Below are 19733 nucleotides of genomic sequence, written 5' to 3'. Positions count from 1 at the left end.
AACCCTCAGACTGGTAGTGCTTTGATTTACAAATCTGATTTGATTTTGATTTATAAATTTGATGTTGACCTTCCGTATGCACGTCCTACAAAGAAGGTGACGCTTTGGTGTTCTCCACACCCCTTCTCCCTCTCATCCCACGTCATTCACACAAATACATCGAAATGTCTGGGAAATCCAGCGTGTCCATCACTAGGATCATAGAAACATGAATTCCTGTTAAGACAAATTGCTTGGTCTGCTCATGTTTCCTTTCTTGTTTTACTGTTGTTGTAACTGCGTGTTTTTGCCCTCATTTGCTTAGTGTACCTATTCCTAATTCTTCCCATATCCTCCTGTGAATATTCAACACAATTTTTCACGTGGCCCAACAACAAAATCCCAGTGCCACGACCAGCTCCCCCCAAACCCCTATGTCCCCCGGGGTCCCCTCCCCAGGGTGTCTGCTCCAGACATGAGGCTTTCCTAGCTCCCACCCTCCTGGACGGGCCTGCCCCCCTTGCTTCCTCAGGATGATGGGCTCTTCTAGAGCCCCCTGACAAGGGGGCATGGGGGAGGAAAGATCTGCAGCTCTCCAGGTCTGAGAATGCCTTCGTTCTGCTCTCACACGGGCTGGAAGATTGACAGAGTATAGACTTCTAGGTTGAAAGATTTTCAGTCAGTATCTTGAATTTTCAGTCAGTATCACATAGCTGTGCTATCTTCTGGCATCTGGTATACTGTTGAGAAGTCCGAGGCCGCTCTCATTCCTGACGCCTCACACACAAGCCACTTTTCTCTGTTTCTAGGACTTGTTCTTTATCAGGTGCTCTGGAAATTCATGACGATCTACCTTGGTGTAGATTTTTTTTTTTTCTATTTATCTGTGTACTTTTACTCTATATAGCCTGGTCTTTCACTTCTGGGAAATGGTCTTATGCTCCTTCTTTGGTAATTTCCTTCTATTTCCCTCTTCTCTCTCACATGACGGTGCATGTCTCTGATGCTCCAACTTCCTAATCGTTTTACTTCAAAGTTTTCTCCTCTGCATTCATCTAATCTGGGGAAGAATTTCTCTATTTTCAATTTTCCTCTATCTTCTATTTAATTCTTTAAAATTTTCTTAGATCACATTTTTTTTAATTTTTTTTTTTTCAACATTTATTTTTGGGACAGAGAGAGACAGAGCATGAACGGGGGAGGGGCAGAGAGAGAGGGAGACACAGAATCGGAAACAGGCTCCAGGCTCTGAGCCATCAGCCCAGAGCCTGACGCGGGGCTCGAACTCCCGGACCGCGAGATCGTGACCTGGCTGAAGTCGGACGCTTAACCGACTGCGCCACCCAGGCGCCCCATTAGATCACATTTTTAATTTTGATGAACCCTTACCTATCTTCCGATTGTTCCTTTTTAGAACATCATGCCCTTTCAATAAATACAGCGCATCTCAACCACACAAGGATAGTTTTAAATTTGTTTCCCTACACTGAACCTGTTTCCTCTCATTTCTTCCGGTTTCTGTCCTCATGTTAGAATCTTTCTCAACCATCTGGTTACCCCTGGCTGCTAGTCATGGTTAAGAGTGAGCCTCTGGAAGGTCACTGTGAATTGGTGGCGCTTACTGGTTGGTGGGCATCGCTTATCACTGGTGGGAAATGACCAGGTCAATTTCCAGCCTTTCACTGGGACAGCCCCCCAATATCAGCACCTTTTGTGTCATTCCTCAGGAACCATGTACTTTTTCCAAAGAAAGATCCTCTAATCTCGTCCAAGGAAGCAGGCCTAGCTGAAGATGTCCCATTAGCTTCCTATTAGAGGAAGGAGAAGGCAGGGTGCTTCAGACACTGCTTCCTGTCATGTTCCCCTCTCTGGAGGCTCTCTGGCTCAGTTTCACCAAAGAATAAACCCCTTGTCTTCAGGCAGAGGAGAGAGCACTCATGTTCACCACATGAAGTCGGTGCAGGACTTGGGGGTTCTAACTGCTTCTTGCAGACTTTCAATCACCCTCACTGCTCAGCCCATATCCATCCTAACCATCTGTCTCCAATCCCGGCCCCTACAATGAGTGACATTATTTCTCACTGAAGCCTGAACGTCCACCTGGATTTCATGGAGCTCCGCTTTTCTCTAGGTCATGTGCCCCACGCCCGTCAGCTCCCACACATCCACATCTGGTGTACTCTCGCCTGTCCAGTTGCCTTTGTTTTCTTCTTTTAGTGACGAATCCACCACCTCTAAATGGAAGTCCATGTGCTAGAATTTTAGCTGATCCAAGTGTAAAATTTCTGAGCATTTAAGAAAAGTTTCACTAGACTCCGGATGTTTGTAGAACTTTGTGTTTAGGATTTTTCTCACTCACAGGCAGTGGAAGGTTCAGGAAATGCAGACCTCAGTGATGTGGGGGAGGTACCCATGGAATGCAGCTGCTCTGGGAAGTAACCTAGCTAATGCCTGGTCAGCATCTCCATCCAGCACTGTTGTTCTCTACTTGCTGGACACGCATTAAATAATTAAAATGGTTTCTTTCTGAGGAGAGGTCATTAAGGGAAATGAAAGCTCTCAAACTGAAAAGATGATATGCTTGTGTTATGTGGCTATGAATAGGAATCATCTGACTCCCAATAGAAATATAATTTAGGGAGAAGCCAGAGGTCTGCGCAAACATCTCTGTCTTTGTAAATTTGAAAATTCTCTAAGGTCTTTGGACACACGCTTACCAACTGTCGAGGACTGACTGCACTTTTTAGGATCTAATGGAGACACACGTCCCCAGTCAAGTCAATTAAGCTGGCCAGCTCATTAAGGCCCTGGTGAACTGCACGGGTGGCTCTTTGTCACAGAACAGCAGACGCTCCAGAGCCATTCTTTGGGTTCCTGAGCTTTTCTCCTCATTATAATTACAGATGCTATGTAAGATGCTATGTTATGCATCATACAAGACTAGAAAGAGATGGTCTCCCTGCCCTATGGGGCTTATTACCAAGGGCTGCAGAATAAATAATTTAAATGAACGGTGGTACGTGTCTTTTATCACACACTAAAATCCTAAAATTCTCATATTCATACGTTTTCATTTACCTATTTTTCAGACAGTTTTGGAAACAAGTATTAAGTTGCTCAGCAGAATTTCTTTTTCTTTTCTTTCTTTCTTTTTTTTTTTTTTTTTTTTTTGTGGTTAATGAGAACTTCTAGGAAGTACTGTTCTTGCTATACTCACAATCAGGTAATTTACTTACCGGATTCCAAACCCCTGATCTTAGATGTGTCTCTCTCTCCTTTTTCAAAGTAAAATAAATATCCTCTTAAAAAGCCTCTAAGCTCTTCCACAGGAATATCTTCCCATCTTACTAATATTGAATCTGCAGATGTGTCCTCGACAGTAAAATTTGGGGCAACAATTGGAGCTGTAAAAGGGAAAAAGTGGATAGTTAAGGGAGGATTTACTGATACAGAGCAAGACATCAACATTTCATGAAATTTCTATCCTCCAAAATAACTGCATTTGGACTTAGAACTTTATTCTCTACTGAGTCGTAAAATTTCAGAAATTCTATCACAAGTGTTTTTCCTGTGAAGCTTGTACGCTAATAACTAGACACACAGGTGGAACCCAGGACACACACACCCAGGGAAGCGTCCTGGGCCAAGTCTAAGTGGTCACTCCAACAGATGGTCTCGAAGCTAATGGTGTTTTAAACGCGCTGAAGTGCAAATTAAGTATCTTTGACATCAAAATGAAGATCTGGTTTTCTCAATGGTGAAATTGTGAAATATAAACATTAGAGAAATGAAGATGAAGTAATCACGATTTTAAATTCATCAAATGAATTATTTTTCCTTCCTTGAGCTAAGTATCTCCATTTAATCTATTTATAGAATTCACTCTTCCAATTGATTTCTATTTTTTCACATTACCTTGAACTCCAAGAAATCTTACCCACGTAACTTACCCAATTCTTCTATATATCCAATTATAGAACGCAGTAACTGATATCCTTGATTTCTGCACCCATACAGAAAAAAATTGTATCTTACACCCGGTCGAAACTGATCTACAGGGAGAACACAATTAACTTTAATAAGTACATATTACTATGGACATCTATTTTAGAAATATCCAATTTATGCTAACTTATTCTGAAATTTCCAAAGCTAATTTTAAACAGATGTTTTCTTCTTCTAAAACAATACATCTGTATTTTCAAAATTGACCAAGTGAAAAGTGACCGAAGAAAAATTAAACAAATTCGCTTCTGTTGTAATGAACAGTATTATAATATGACATGACCTTGAAGGGAAAGAACAGTGATCAAAACTTCCATTTTGTTTCTTAAAATCAAGCAATGAAGACTTCTCCCCAGGATCTGGTCCAGGGTCAGTTTACTAGCAAGTCGCAGGTCCCCATCAAGCCCCTGGAAGCCCTTCCCTGGCCAGTGTTCTCTCTTCCTCCTTGCTCCCAAAAGCAGACACTAACGTTTTCACCCTCCCCTGACGCTGCAGGGTGGAAGGACCTGGCCATAGAGTCAGCCTCTCTTTGTAGCATTACCATTCAGTGCCCTTGAGTTATTAACTTCATAAGACATGCAAGAGAAGCCTCTTAACTTCAGTTAAAAAATCCCTTTTAAGATACCTCCTCAATACCATGCAACGTGAGAAATGTTGGGAATGGGCAGGCACAGTATGGCCCATGGCCTAGAGAGGCTGGCAGAGTGGTGGGGGGACAGACGAATGGGGTAACCATGACACAGTGTGCTAGACCACAGGGGTCTATCATAGGCTGTGGCACCTTCAATGACCAGATGAATTTAAGAATATCACAAAAATCCACCAAGAAGTGACATGTGAACAGGGCCTTAAAGGGCAATCAGGAGCTCACCAGTGGTGGTCTAGGGAGACGATACTGTTTGGGGGGATATTCTGGTGTGGTGAGAGCACCAGATCTCCAGCTACATGCCCAAGGAACACCAGTGGGTCTACAAGCTCAAAGGAGAGATGGATCAACCTCTACAATCATTCTGCAACTTTTTTCTTTCGAGACAGGTGTACCTGAGGTTATTGTAATCTGCACGCACCCAGCGTTATGTTACGATTATGTGTATCAGTATTCTATAGGGTTCCACAGCCTTAAGAAGAAAAAGAGCCTGAGTGGGGTTCCATGTTTTGAGGTCATAAGATAGAGGGGATAGTGGAGTGAGCACATAAAGGGGACAAGAGAAGTGCCTCCCAGCAACCATATATAATGGAGACAACTCCTGGCCTCCTGAGGCTCGGAACAGCTCTGAATGTGAATCCTGGTGCTGTCCCACACCAGTTTTGTGACGCTGGGCCAAGCCACCTACTTCTCGGAGCCTTTGTTCTCTCAACCACACTGCAGGGCCTTTGCTCACCTGCCTTGGCACGGGAGGCTGGCCCTCTCACCCTACAGGTCACACACTATCCAAGGAGACCCCTTTCCACACCACCGAGCCTGCCCTAGTCCACCCAGTCATTCTCAAAGCCCAAGCGAGAAGGCTAGAAAAGGGACGAGAGCTCCGGTGGGGTGTGCCAGGACCGTGGGAGACTCAGGCAGCTCCGTGGGGGGAGGAGGGGGCCCAGGAGAAGAGCTGGTGTGAGCTGGGCACTCTGATGAGGGAGCTAGGGTCTAAGAAAGGATGAAGGGAACCACTGCATATTTCAAGAAGTGGCAAATAATCTCAACCGACTTGGAGTAATCTCGTGGGCGGGACTCATCTTCACCATTTGACAGTGAAAAGGGCAGGCAGGTAGCCCTGGTTCTCTGGGAGATAAGAATCAGCAGCTGCTTGCTCTCCTGAGCCTTGTGCCCATGTGAGGGAGAACCATGGCGATGGAATGACCTCGAGAAGCACCACCACCGAGCTACAGGTTCCACAATTCCCGAGGGCAGAGGCACAAAACACTCATCAGCCACTCAGAAGTGGAAAGGGGAAAGGGGGCTCTAATTACCAAGGATAGGGCTGGCTTAGCCTGCAGGTTACCACACACCCCTCATGGCTGAACTCGAGACTGCTCATATCTAAAGCAGCTCACCTGGTAGGACTCACGGCTCATCAACAGTCAGACACTGGGAACGGCCCCCCAAAACATGCACACACCATGCCCCTTGCCACACGGGTGCCCCCATGCCCTACACCAGCAGTGATGGCTGCGAGTCCTTTGTTCTCGGCTCTGCCTAACCCCTCAACCTACGCCCTGAGCACACGATGAGTGAGACCATACTCCTTAGGGTTCCAGTCTTTTTTCTTCAGGAGCATTTGTCCATGGTGTTACATATTTGACACAATCTTTGGCGTTAACATTCCACTTTCTAGATGTACTGTAATTTACTCATTCTCCTATTTGCTGTTTGGGTTTTCAATTTTTATGTTTATAAATACCACTGTGGTGAACATTCTTACATGGTATCCGATGTCACTCTGATTATTTCTTGGAATAAATTCTCAGACAAGTAATTACTAGATCAAAAGATATGAACCATTTCACACACATATGGCTACAAAGCACTTTCCAGAAAAGTCACACCAATTCACAGTGGTGGTGGTGGGGGGGGGGGGTGGTCACTCATTATACCCAGTCACACCATATACTGCCGTTTAAAAATATATTTTAAGAACTTTCATTAACAGGCATGAGTTCATCTTACCAGATTCTATTACAGCTTCAGTGCTGTTGGAAGGGACTTTTTTCCAGTCCATGAGGCAGGGCTCGGCCCGAGAGGAGTTACACCACTTAATAACATAGTCACAAGTCATGCTGGGATCGTAATTCCACGTGAGGAGAATTCCATTTCCCATCCCGACAGCCTGCTCTACTTTGAGATCATCTTCAACAAGAAAGATGTTTTACTTGTATTAAAACCAATAATATATGGTATATCTCATGAAAACGGGCAGGAGTTAGAAAAATTACTTCACTGTAGAGAAATTTTAAAATAGCGCTCAAACTAGATAAATCTCTAGCAAAGTTTAGAAATGTCGCTCTGTTATTTCTGTTGTAGAACAGTAATTACCGGTATATACAGATAAACTCAGAAGCTGGAGAAAGTAATAAAGAGCACCCAGGACAGACGGTGACACAGCAGGGCTGGGATGTGAAGGTCAGCATCAGGAGGGATGGGGCTGAGGGCGTGAGGGCACTAGACGGGTGCAGCAAGGCAGGGGGCAGGCATGCCGGAGGCAGGGGCAGAGCGCGAGTGGACAGTCCTAACCTCTCCTCTCCTCGTCCACTATGGACGTGAGCCCCATGCCAGCAGGCGGAGGCGTGTGCCTGCAACCCCAGCCCGGGGCACACGGAGCAGGAGCACAGTGACACGCGGTGAATGAGTGGATGGAGCAGACCTGCTCTTCCTTTCAGGCCCATGGTGGGAGTCAGGGCACCGGGGGGCTGCAGGGGTTTCTGGAGAATGTGTGAAGATTGGGGAATCTGCTAAAAAGCAGTGGGATCAAGAGCTGTGGGACGGAACAGCCAGTGTGGGCAAAGGGAGGGGTGAGATGCAGGGGTTGGTGGGAAGGGGGCCGTGCTGAGGTTCTATTTCCCCATCCTACCGGACCCCGGCCCAGGGATAAGGAAGGCCCAAGGTTGGGGGTGAGGATTGGGTAGGTTAGGCCGAAATTTCCCACAGTAATGGGAGAAAAGACATAATTTCTGTAACTGATTTATATTCAAGGGTTTAGTAAAAAAGTCAAAGAAAGGTTTTCTGGGAAAAAAAAAAATTGTGTTCATAAGGCAATTACTACCTAACAAAAGATAGCAATTTGGTTTAGAATTCAGAAGACTTTGGATTTAACATGTTTGGGCCCAATGTGATTAAAACCCCACAGTGTAAACCTGCTCTGAGGCCCAAGGCTGCCATCTTGGGAAATCCTCAAGGCACACTGATTTCTTCTGAACTCTCTAGGTGCTGATGCTAGACCACTGTTAGTTCCATAAACTGCCACCTTCCAAAGGACACAGGGAAAAGGCAGGAATATAGTTCTTAAATTAAAAGACAACACAGCTAAAGCAATGAAATACAGACTCTAAACCAGAAGTGTTGGTGTTCTCTTCTGTGTGTCTCTCTTTCCTTTCCTTTTTGTGCTCACACTGCTACCTGGAGACCTCTCTTTCTGGCGTGTGCTGCTTCCTGGGCTCTGTGTTGCGTGTCTCTGAAATGTATGGCGCCTCCCCTAGTCCTTCCTAATTCCCCTGAATTGTCGACTGAAACTGTCGACTGAAACAAAGCAAAGAACCAGCTAAGTTACAGGCAGTAAGAAACTGCCTCAATCAAGAGTTGAAAAGATACTCAGAGGACCCCAACGGGACCAACTTTTCTTCCTTTAGGAGTGGGTGGGCACAGATAGGAGACCCCATATTGAGGCAGGACAGCAAAGTGGGGGAGCAGGGAATGACCTCAAAGAGGAACAGACCGGGAAAAGAGGCAGAAGTGGCTATTTAAAATTCCCAAGTCTAGAGCTATCAAGGCGGCCAAGAAAGAATGGATACATCATTAGGAATCCATAGTATTTAAAGAAAGGCAGGGGAGTCTGGGTGGCTCAGTCCGTTAAGCATCCTCTTGATTTTGGCTCAGGTCACAACCTCATGGTTTGCAAGATCGAGCCCCATGTCAGACTCTGCACTAACAATGTGGAGCCCACTTGGGACTCTCCCTGTTCCCCTCTCTCTGCCCCTCTGCCCTCTCTTTCTTGCTCTCAAAAAATAAACTTTATGGGTGCCTGGGTGGCTCAGTTGGTTAAGCGTCCGACTTCGGCTCAGGTCATGATCTCACGGTCCATGAGTTCGAGCCCCGCGTCGGGCTCTGTGCTCACAGCTCAGAGCCTGGAGCCTGTTTCAGATTCTGTGTCTCCCTCTCTCTCTGACCCTCCCCCATTCATGCTCTGTCTCTCCCTGTCTCAAAAATAAATAAACATTAAATAAATAAATAAATAAATAAACTTAAAAGAAAAAAGGGGGCACTAAGTTAATTTCAAAACTGCCCCAGTTACTTTTTCAAGCTTATATTGATAATATATATTATAATATTACAATAAAGACGTTTGTTGGTAAGACATTACCAACAAAGTGGCCACTGAAAATAAAAATTTTGTCCTGGCAGTGTGCAAAATAGCCTAGCTAATACAGCATCAGCTCTCATGGTCTTGGAGAGAGAAATGAAAACGGTACTTGAGTAAGTAGCTGAAACATTTCCCATGAAGAGTAATCTACCACCATAACTCTCCAACATTATGCAGTAAAGTAACTGGGTAGAGTAATTATTTTATACATCAGTACATGTTTGGAGTCAACACTAATGACTGATGACTGCTGTCTCTCAATGAATTCGGGACATTAATCTGCTTGTTCCTCCTTTTCCATCAGCAGCAACAGGGGATAGGAGAAGAAAGCTGACATTAGGAGAGCAAACACCTTTAAGATGCTTCACTCTAATTCCCTGTTCTTATGTACTATGTTATCTTAAGTACTCACCGTTTGGAATTTCCATACTAGCTATTTTAGAAGGTGGCGATGAACCAACAGAATTTTTTGCCACCACGCTGATGATGTAGTCATTTTTATCAAGTTGTAGTTCTGCCTTATGTTGAGGATCAGGGATCTCAGAAAGGGACTGTGTCTCCTCATCTAGTGAACATGACACATTATAGGAAAGGATTTTCCCATTAGCTTCGTTAATGGGCAAAGGCTATGAAAAACAGAAAAATAAATTCTGTCAAGAAACCTGCAAAAAATGGCTATGTGATGAGGCAGGCCCATCCATCAAGTCTAAACCAGGTACTGCATTAATCACAACAAGGTAACAGTGGAATAGATGAAGCTGTTAACAGTATAAAACACAGATTTAAAAGGCACGAGACCAGGATAAATCAGGAAAGTGATACTGAAGAAAAACTATACTTACCGTAAGCAGTAAGAACACAGAGAAATTTAAAAATTAAGTAAATACAAAACAGCATTTAGCCTCATTTTTCGGACACAAATGAAAAAAGTAGTAAGAATGACTGCTCTACCCAGCAAAACGTAAAAAATTATGGCATGAGGGACCCCTGGCTGGCTCAGTCAGTGGAGCATGTGACTCCTGACCTCAGGGTTGTGCGTGTAGAGAGAAATAAACAAAACTTAAAAAAATTACTACATCATAGTTTTATGTAAAAAAAAAAATTTTTTTAATGTTTATTTTTGAGAGAGAGAGTGAAAGCTGGGGAGGGGCAGAGAGAGGGAGACACAGCATCTGAAGCAGGCTCCAGGCTCCAAGCCGTCAGCACAGAGCCCGACGCGGGGCTCAAACTCACAAACCGTGAGATCATGACTGAACTGAAGTGGGACGCTTAACCGACTGAGCCACCCAGGTGCCCCTGTGGCATCACAGTTTTTAGAAAATATTTACTGTTTTATCAAACCAGTACATGCTCATCACCAGAAAATTTGGAAATTATACAAAAGTTAAAAAAAAAACTATAAAATGTTCCCATGTCTATCTCTTAAATACTTTTGCATTTTGATACTTTCTTCAAGTTGTTTTTCTAAGATGTAGATTTTTTAACATTGTTTTAATCATTCTATACAATTTATCTTTTTTTGCCTTTCTATAATATACTTGTCTATAATATACACACTTTGGGGCGCCTGGGTGGCGCAGTCGGTTAAGCGTCCGACTTCAGCCAGGTCACGATCTCGCGGTCCGTGAGTTCGAGCCCCGCGTCGGGCTCTGGGCTGATGGCTCAGAGCCTGGAGCCTGTTTCCGATTCTGTGTCTCCCTCTCTCTCTGCCCCTCCCCCGTTCATGCTCTGTCTCTCTCTGTCCCAAAAATAAATAAACGTTGAAAAAAAAAAATAATATACACACTTTAACGGCTTTATATTTTATGTAGTATTTTTACTAGTTGACCTGAATATTCCTTAAATAAATGAAATTTAAGTAGTTTCCAATTTTTCACAATACTAAGATAATACTTGGTGCACCTTTCAATGCCACTTTTCATTTTCATAGTTAGGATTAATTCTTTAGTATGGATTTCTAAAGTAGACTTACTGGGCATGAGGAAACATTCAAACTTCTTTATTTATGGAGCTAAACTGCTTTTCAAAACCACTGCTCCAATTTATATGATGACGCATGGAAGCCTCTAATCCAGACAGACCTTGGTATCAATGTTCTGCTGAAGGGGCGCCTGGGTGGCTCAGTCAGTTAAGCGTCCAACCCTTGATCTTGGCTCAGGTCGTGATCTCACGCTTTCGTGAGTTCAAGCCCAATGTCAAGCTCTGTGCCGATACTACGGAACCTGCCTAGGATTCTCGCTCTCCTCTCTCTGTGCCCTCCCCCCCACTTAGACTATGTCTTTCGCTCTCTCTCTCTCATTAAAAACAGAAACAACTCTGCTGAAAACACTGCTCCACAACAGGTCCCCAGTGACTCTCCGATGACCTGTTCTACCGTACCCATTATCATCCCAAGGTTTGTGGGCTTCATCAGATGATGCTGACTGCTCACTCTTTCACAGAACCCCCTCCCTCGGCTTCTGCTATATTATTTTCATCTGGTATTCCTGCCCATCTACCCTTCCCACTCTCCTCTGCTGGATCCTCTTCCTTTGCTGGTCCTTTTATGCTGTTTTCACGTAGGGGTCCGTCCTTGGCCTCTCTGCACCCTGCATGCTCTCCCTGAGTGATCCCAGTTACATGCTACTCAAAGCTGTGTCTTAGCTCCGACTTCTGCCCTCAACTCCAGAGCCTTATATCAAACCACCACCTACTAGACTCTACTTGGATATCCCACTGGCACAGATTTTTAAAAACAGATGTAAAAAATTCAACCCCAAACAACTTAATTTTCCACCCAAATATGCTCGTCCTTGACAAATGGCAGAACCATCAACCTAGTCACCAAAGTTACAATCACTTCAGTATTTTTAAGCTTCGCTTAAGCATTCGTCTAGTTTGAACAACATTACAGATTTTCTCTATATCTGAAGTAACGGTTCTGCAGTACCAGGCTGATGTGTGACATGGACACGGCAAGCTCCTATTCTGTCTTCTGATTCCAAAAATCCATGTGTTATATTGTTCTCAGATAGAGGACATATCGGATACTAAACTGTTAGGAACAGATACTACACTTGATCTTAGCCAAAAGGCTGAGAAGTGATATACTGAAGTGACTATATCATCGTTACTATATTATCATGAAATGTGACAGACAGTTGTTGGGTAGCCAGTGGATTTTCTAATCAAGAGTAAGGGGCGGGGGGGCACCTGTAATTAGTGGCTCAGTCGGGTAAGCGTCCAACTCTTGATTTTGGCTCAGGTCATGATCTCACAGTTCATGAGATCAAGCCCTGTGTCTGGCTCTGCACTGACAGTGGGGAGCCTGTTTGGGATCCTCTCTCTCCCTTCCCCTTCTCTCTCTCAAAAATAAATAAACATTTAAAAAAATGAGTAAGAGGGGTCATATACAGCCCACCACAAAGCAACAGAACTTAGAGTGAACTTGCACAAAGACTTACTTCACTCAAAGTTGTACTGACATCAAATTTTTGCAAAAATAGTTTTACTTTCAACAACAGAATTCCCTATTTAAAGAAATCCAATTATGACTGTTCTTATAATATCTGATGTGGAAAACAATGGTTTTTGATGTCTGCAAATCAGATAAAGAGTATAGCAACAAAAACGGTTGCTCTAGTAGAGAAAAACTGTGGAAACACAATGCAACTTACACTGTATCTAAAATTTTTACAAAACTTTACAACTTAATTTTCCACCCAGATGCAAAAATTTTAAGTGGCATATAATAATGCAATTTACTTAAGGGAAACAAAGTACACACGAAATATGTTAAAAAGTTTCCTATGTGTTCAAGATAAAAAATGTAACACCAACACAACTGAGATTCTAACTTGTGGCTTCTTGAGGTGTTTCTGGCTGAAGTGACAGACGTGGACGGAATTCACGAAATCCTCAGGTCCTTTCCAGTCCTCATGAAATCAAAGTAAAGAACGCTCTGATCCAACAGAGAAGACCCTCACCACACTGGCCGTGGTGATTCAGTAGTGATGAGGGGTCTGGGGGGGGTTTTAGTACCAGGTTAGATTCTCAGCAGTGCTGCAAAGAGCCAGTCTGGGAAATCCGGTCTCCTGGAGAACCCAAGTACCACACGCAAGTTTAGCATATATAATCATTTAAATATCTAAGGAAAAAAAATTGGACATTTACCTTCCAATAGATTATTAAGTTTTTTCCATCAGAACTCCACTCTCTCCAAGTATCTGGTCCCTTTGAAGGAACTAGGAAAGAGATTTAAAAGTTAGCATTCGAAGACATGTACGGCATGTCAGTTGAGACTACCGATAATTGAGACAGTGGCTCTTGAGATTCTTTTCTAGGTTTTTGGAATTCTCCATAAAAATGCGAAGCAGTTCAGTGGCTTCCACTTAGAAGTGAAGGGATGAAACAGCCGAGCTCTCAACGTCTGCAAGACATAAGGCCCCTTCGAGTGGATTAAAATCACCCTTCAGGCCCTACCTGAGGCTCGTGCTGCTCTGGCTCACATCTTCCCACCTCCTGCTGCTCAGGTAGGCTCTGGCCGAGCACGGGCTTCCTGGTGCCCCGCTCCTCCAACGTGTTGAGGACACCTGCCTCAGGCTTCCTGAGCTCTCTGTGACCTCTCTTCCTGTGCGCGGAAGCTCTCCTGACCTGGCTCCCCGTGTAGCTTGCTACCTCACCTGCTCTAGATCTCAGCTCCAATGTTACCTTAATAGTGAGGTCTTTTCCAGCTACCCTATTTAAAACTGCAACCCCTCTTCCCCCGTCACTTTCTTTCCCTAGTCCCCTTTCTCGGCTTTATTTTTCTCCCAACATACTATTTTTAAAATTTTACTTCTAATACTCTAGCCTATAAACTCCATGGGCAGAGACTGTTTCATCCACTGCTATATCCCTGGTGACTAGAACAGTCCCTGACACATGGCGGGTACTCAATAAGTATTTGTGAAGTGAATTAATGCTGTCATCTTAATGAGGTGTGAACCAAGTGTTTCCTCTTGGCAACAGCAGCTCATCAACCGAAGGCAAAGGCTCCTGTGGTAGCCAGTCTACAAATGACCAATGACATTGGTCACGCCTCCTGATATGCCTGCCTGTGTGGTCCACTCCTGCACTGTATCAGCATCAGCCTGTGTGACACAGAGTGCAACAGACATGATGGCTCCTCCCTTCTGAGGCGAGGTCATAAAAGGCATCGTGGAGGCACCATGGTCTCTCTCTCCTCACTAAGTCTGGGGGGAGCTAGCTGCCATGTTATGAGGCCACTCGGCAGCACTACGGAGAGGTCTGTGTGGTGAGGACCAGCCACTGAGCGAGCCATCTTTCAAGCAGATTCTCTAGTCCTAGGCAAGCCTGCAGCCCCCACCCACATCCACACTGTGGCCTCACAAGAGACTCGAAGCCAGAGATACTCAACTAAGCTGCTTCTGAGTTTCTGACCTAAACTCATCGTGAGAGAATAAATGTTTATTGTTTTAAGCCCCTGAATTTTAGGGTAATTTGTCAGGCAGCAATGAATAACTAACACTCTCTGTCTCTGGATTCATGCATGGGATTCCATTTTGATGATCCAAACCACCTGGACACAATATTGCAAAGCCCCTCTCACCTTTCTAACCTTCCTTCCTGTGGAGAGGCAAAGTCTGGATCAATACCTATCAGTTTGTGTTTTACTGTTCATTAATTTTTTGGAAGAAGTTTTACACCCCCCCCCGCCAAGTTATCTAGTCTAAATAAAGCTTTTGCTATCTTTTACTGAATGACTCCTGAAAATTATACCAATTTTTAAGGTTTTTGTTTTTGATTTTCAAAGCTGACATGTGATTAGTCAAGGATAGAATCTCACTCTGTCTTTGGAAATTATCATACTCAGAAAACCAGTCAATTAATTCTGCACCTATTCTGGCCTATTTGGTGTACTGCAGAAAGAGTAGTTCAAGACCCGTGGCCCCATCCATTTCTCAGGCCTAGGTCGCAAATAAAAATTCCAACAAATTCTCTTTATCAAGAATTGTCTTCAGCAAACAGAACTGAACAGAATTAAAACGGAATTAAAATTCTAGGAAAAGGAGGAAAAGACTGTGAGCAAAATCACCCCGTAATCTTAGCACAGTTTCCAGTTTGTTTCCTCTGCATCATTTTAGGACAGCTGCAATCATCCGGCAGACAGACCTAGAGTTTCCCACACAACACGGGCCAAGTCACTGTCCACACTATCCCAAACCTTAGAGCCACCATTTAAAATGTCTGGATGACATTTTACGAGCAGATACTATACAATTACACAATTCAAGTGTTCTCCTTTTACTCATTTGGTGACATTAAAAAAAAAAAAAGTTGTAAAATTTCAGGATCCCTAGTGATAATTAGCCATAAATCATTTAGTTAACTTACTGGCTTCTGTGGTTAAATATTTTTTTTCATTGCTCCATTTGCTCCATTTCCAGAAAGTTTCAGCAGAACAGCGAATCCGGAAAGTATATACAGTATATGGGTTTAACTGGTCCACAGCTACAAGATAACTTGAATTTTCTACTCCTCTGATCGTGACATTCCGCTATTAGAGAGCAAATAAATATGCAAATGTATGTATAAGTAATGTCATGTGTTTAAAAACACACATTTATCCACACACACTTTTTTTTTTTTTTTTTAATTTTTTTTTTCAATGTTTTTATTTATTTTTGGGACAGAGAGAGACAGAGCATGAACGGGGGAGGGGCAGAGAGAGAGGGAGACACAGAATCGGAAACAGGCTCCAGGCTCCGAGCCATCAGCCCAGAGCCTGACGCGGGGCTCGAACTCACGGACCGCGAGATCGTGACCTGGCTGAAGTCGGACGCTTAACCGACTGCGCCACCCAGGCGCCCCCACACACACTTTTTTTTGATAAGAAAGCTGACCAAATTTGTCACATAAATCGACTAAATGTCCACCTGAGTTTGCCTTTAGAGCACTAAAGTTAGTTCAGCCACCAAAACATTTTAATTTTTACGTAACTACCAAATCGGTAAAATTATGCTCTGCAACAACAACCAAACAACTTCGGTGTCATTTTAATCCAAATACTGGATCTAAGTAATAATGATCAATTAAATTATGTGGAGAAGATGATATAAATTTTGATCATCAGTCAATGGCTAATGGTAATACAATAAGCCTTAATATATGGTAAGCCTCAGATTTACTAATCTAAGATGACCTTGAGGATTTAAGTACATTAGTCAGGTATATCTGGAAGCTTTGAGGCAGGCATCGTCTTGTGCATTTTTTAATACAGCACTCAGAACCTCTAGTTTGGTGTTAAACATGCGGAATATTCAACAAATTCTTATTTAAATTACATAAAAAATGAAACAGTTTAAACAAATTTGGGGATGTGCATGCCTCAGGAAATCCTCTGAACTCCCAATTACAAAGCTTTTGGGGTTATATTTTGGCATCTGAGTTTTGCAGCAACCATCAATAAGCTTCCAATGAATATTTTCATTACAGTCTCTTTTATTTGGGACTTAGCACAAATTACAAGACGGTACAGTATAAAAGTCAACCTTAAGTATCTAAACGGTATTAAAAAGTCATGCTCTCACTTACTCACTTGTTCCTACTGCTGCACTTGGCAGTTTGAAACCTTCTCTCTGGTGCTTATTATTAGTCCATTAATTCATGCTGGCGGCTATGGCAAAAAACTACTCATTCATTCACAAATTTACTGGGCACTAGCTATGTGCAAGATGCTATACTAGACCTGGAAACAACCTAATAAAAGTGCAACTCATGTTCTAATAATATCCAGTATAATAACTGTGTTCAAGAACTAAATAAAATGCCATTATTACATTGATGTATAGTGCCTTAGTTCTTAGTAAATCTCTATAATAAATAACCTGAGAGCCTATGCATATCAATTTACACAATTCTTTAAGTTTATTTATTTATTTTGAGACTCTCTCAAAGATAAAGAGAGAAAGAGAGGGGCAGAGGGGCGGGGGGAGAGAGAATCTCAAGCAGGCCCCATGCTGTCAGTGCAGAGTCCAATGCAGAGCTTGATCCCATGAACCGTGAGATCATGACCTGACCTGAGATCAAAAGTGGACGCCAACTGACAGAGCCACCCAGGCGCCCCTCAATTTACTCAATTCTTTTTAAAAACGAAGTATTTTATCTAAAGTAACCTCAAAGCAAGTCTACAGAAGAATCTTACTCACCAATTCTTGTACTGAGTTAGTTTTGTTAATTTCAATTTGACATAAAAGTTTAATCTTTGCAAAGTTGCCCGGTAAATGCCAGGAAAGTATAACAGCTGTTGAATTAATATCCTTCACTTTGACTGAAGTAGGGATACGAGGATAAACTGTAAATACAATTTGTAGAGATCATTTTAAAAGCTCTTTTCTAACATGACAAATGACAATCAAAAAACCTCGAAAAACAAAAGAGGTATCATTAGTATTGATCAACAATATTCCACTCAGTATCCATGGAACACAAAAGCTCACTTTTACTGCTGATATCATGCCCACAGTTTTCATGGACCAACCACACTCAAGGTTCCTATACTGCCATCAGGAATACTACAAGGTCATAGGAGCATAATCTCTACCTTTAAGGAACCTCTAACTTACTGGGGGACTGACAAACAAAAAGAAAAGCAACAAGAGTACACATTCTGAGTTTGAAATGTGTGGCAGAGATATTAACAGCTACTGGAGTTTAGACGTCAGTGTGGTAGGGAAAGTCTTAGAGCGAAGATGGGTCTTAAGAGGAGCTTTGAAGGGAGAATCTGAGCAAAATGGCAGAACGGATGCAGAAAAGCATTTCAGGTTGGGCTCTGAGCAAGAACAAAGGCGCAGTGATGCTGATGACAGTGCGCGTGCCACGTGAGTGGGAGGAAAGCAACATGGGAAAATAAAGTTGAAAGGCAGAAGGCAGGGAAATACACACAAACACCACCACTCAAGTATACAATGTAGCTGTTTGGACCTTACGAAAACCCGGGAAATAACAAAAATGATGAGAAGGAATAGCTGATGAAGTGTACTTATGTTTACAAACAAGGCAACAGGGTCATCTACTAATCACTTGCCAGTCTGTTTTTTAATGGCATTTGGTTTAAGCCTTTCTCAGTGACCGAGTCTCTAAGAGAAGGCCTCTATGTCACCGTTCTGTGCTGCAGGGGCTGGTGTGGACCCGATGCAGCAGAATGCCCACAGGAATGAATGCTAAGAAGATGGACCATATTTAAGTTCTATTTGGAGCTATGTATTAACAGGGCTGCTAAAAATTCCGGAATCATTGGCAATAAAAAGGAACAAGCTACTTACTGATACATACAGCAACTTGGATGGATCTCAAGGATACTGCCCTTAGTAAAAAATGCCAATCTCCAAAGGTTATACACTGTATGATTCCATTTATATAACATTTTCAACATAACAAAGCACTGAGAGGAATAACAGATTGGATATTGCCTAGGGAGCGGGATGCAAGAGCATGTGTGGAGGGGTGGTGGTGGAGGGGTGTGGGTGGGGGTGGTGGAGGGGTGAGGGTGGGGGAGGGGGTTTGCCAACGGGGCAACAAGAAGAAGTTCCTCTGTGGAGATAGAACAGTTCTATATTGATTGTTGGTGGTTCTGTGAACCTATACATGGATCCAACTGCACAGAAGTGCGCGCGCGCACGCGCACACACACACACACACACACACACCTCTAAGTGCACATAGAAACTTGCGAAAACTGGGCAAAGTCAGCGGGCCAGCTCACTGGCCTGGTTTACAGTAGTGTACCAGTGTCAACTGCCTCATTTGGAAATGATACTATATAGTTACTAAGACGTCAAAAATGGCGAAAGTTGGGTGAAGAGGTCACGGGGCTGTAATTGATATCTTTGCAACCACCTGTGAGTCTATAATTAAAATAAAAAGCTTTTAAAACTGGGGCAAAACATTTTGCGGGAATCAAAACCTATTAGATAAAACAACTTAAAGTTTCTGTGAAAACGACTAATTCAAATTTTTATCTGAATTCAATAAAATGGTGAAACGTAATTATACATTTTAAGGATTCTCAAAATTTATAAAATTTATAAAGCTCATTTATAAAAACTTATAAAACTAGAAAGAACATAGTAAAAAGTAGTCCCTGGAAGCACTCCTCATTAATCTCAAGACACTCCAGCACTTCTACAATTATTATTTTTTTTTTAATTTTTTTTTAACGTTTATTTATTTTTGAGACAGAGACAGAGCATGAGCGGGGGAGGGGCAGAGAGAGAGGGAGACACAGAATCTGAAGCAGGCTCCAGGCTCCGAGCTGTCAGCACAGAGCCCGACGCGGGGCTCGAACTCACGGACCGTGAGATCATGACCTGAGCTGAAGTCGGACGCTTAACCAACCAAGCCACCCAGGCGCCCCTTCTACAATTATTTTTAAGACACTGGTTTATGAAGCAGCTTACCTTTCTCAGTTACGTTAACTAAAATAGTTGATTCTGACCGACCCAGAGGATTGCGAGCATTCAAAGTAAAATTATATATTTCTTGATTTGGACGCATTTGAAAGAATAACTGGTAGCTTTCATTTGTTGGTGTTTCCACTCTTTTAAATTTAACATATTTTCCTGAGAAACTATGAATTAAGAGAGCAACAAGATTAAAATAATTTCAAAATGGCAAGAGAGATAAATACTGCGGGAAAAAATAAGT

At 42.9% G+C, this 19733-nt stretch overlaps 1 protein-coding gene and 1 non-coding gene across 2 annotated transcripts in view; both read right to left on the bottom strand.

Moving 5' to 3' along the window:
• LIFR (LIF receptor subunit alpha) overlaps positions 1-19733 on the bottom strand; it is a 79388-nt gene that overhangs the window by 11413 nt on the left and 48242 nt on the right. The window contains exons 9-16 of the mRNA XM_045439799.1: positions 19487-19656; positions 17237-17382; positions 15423-15585; positions 13200-13270; positions 9460-9673; positions 6641-6820; positions 3930-4031; positions 3216-3383 (exon numbers count right to left, since the gene is read on the bottom strand). Coding sequence (XP_045295755.1) covers positions 3216-3383; positions 3930-4031; positions 6641-6820; positions 9460-9673; positions 13200-13270; positions 15423-15585; positions 17237-17382; positions 19487-19656 — 1214 coding nt within the window. The remainder of the gene's footprint in view (positions 1-3215; positions 3384-3929; positions 4032-6640; positions 6821-9459; positions 9674-13199; positions 13271-15422; positions 15586-17236; positions 17383-19486; positions 19657-19733) is intronic.
• LOC123582242 lies at positions 11938-12133 on the bottom strand. Its single transcript, XR_006704281.1, has one exon. It is a non-coding gene; the product is annotated as a U2 spliceosomal RNA (small nuclear RNA).

Source organism: Leopardus geoffroyi, chromosome A1, assembly GCF_018350155.1.
Source record: "Leopardus geoffroyi isolate Oge1 chromosome A1, O.geoffroyi_Oge1_pat1.0, whole genome shotgun sequence".
NCBI classification, from domain to species: domain Eukaryota; kingdom Metazoa; phylum Chordata; class Mammalia; order Carnivora; family Felidae; genus Leopardus; species Leopardus geoffroyi.
Note: the sequence above shows the minus strand (reverse complement) of the source record. Positions and strands in the feature narration are given on the sequence as shown.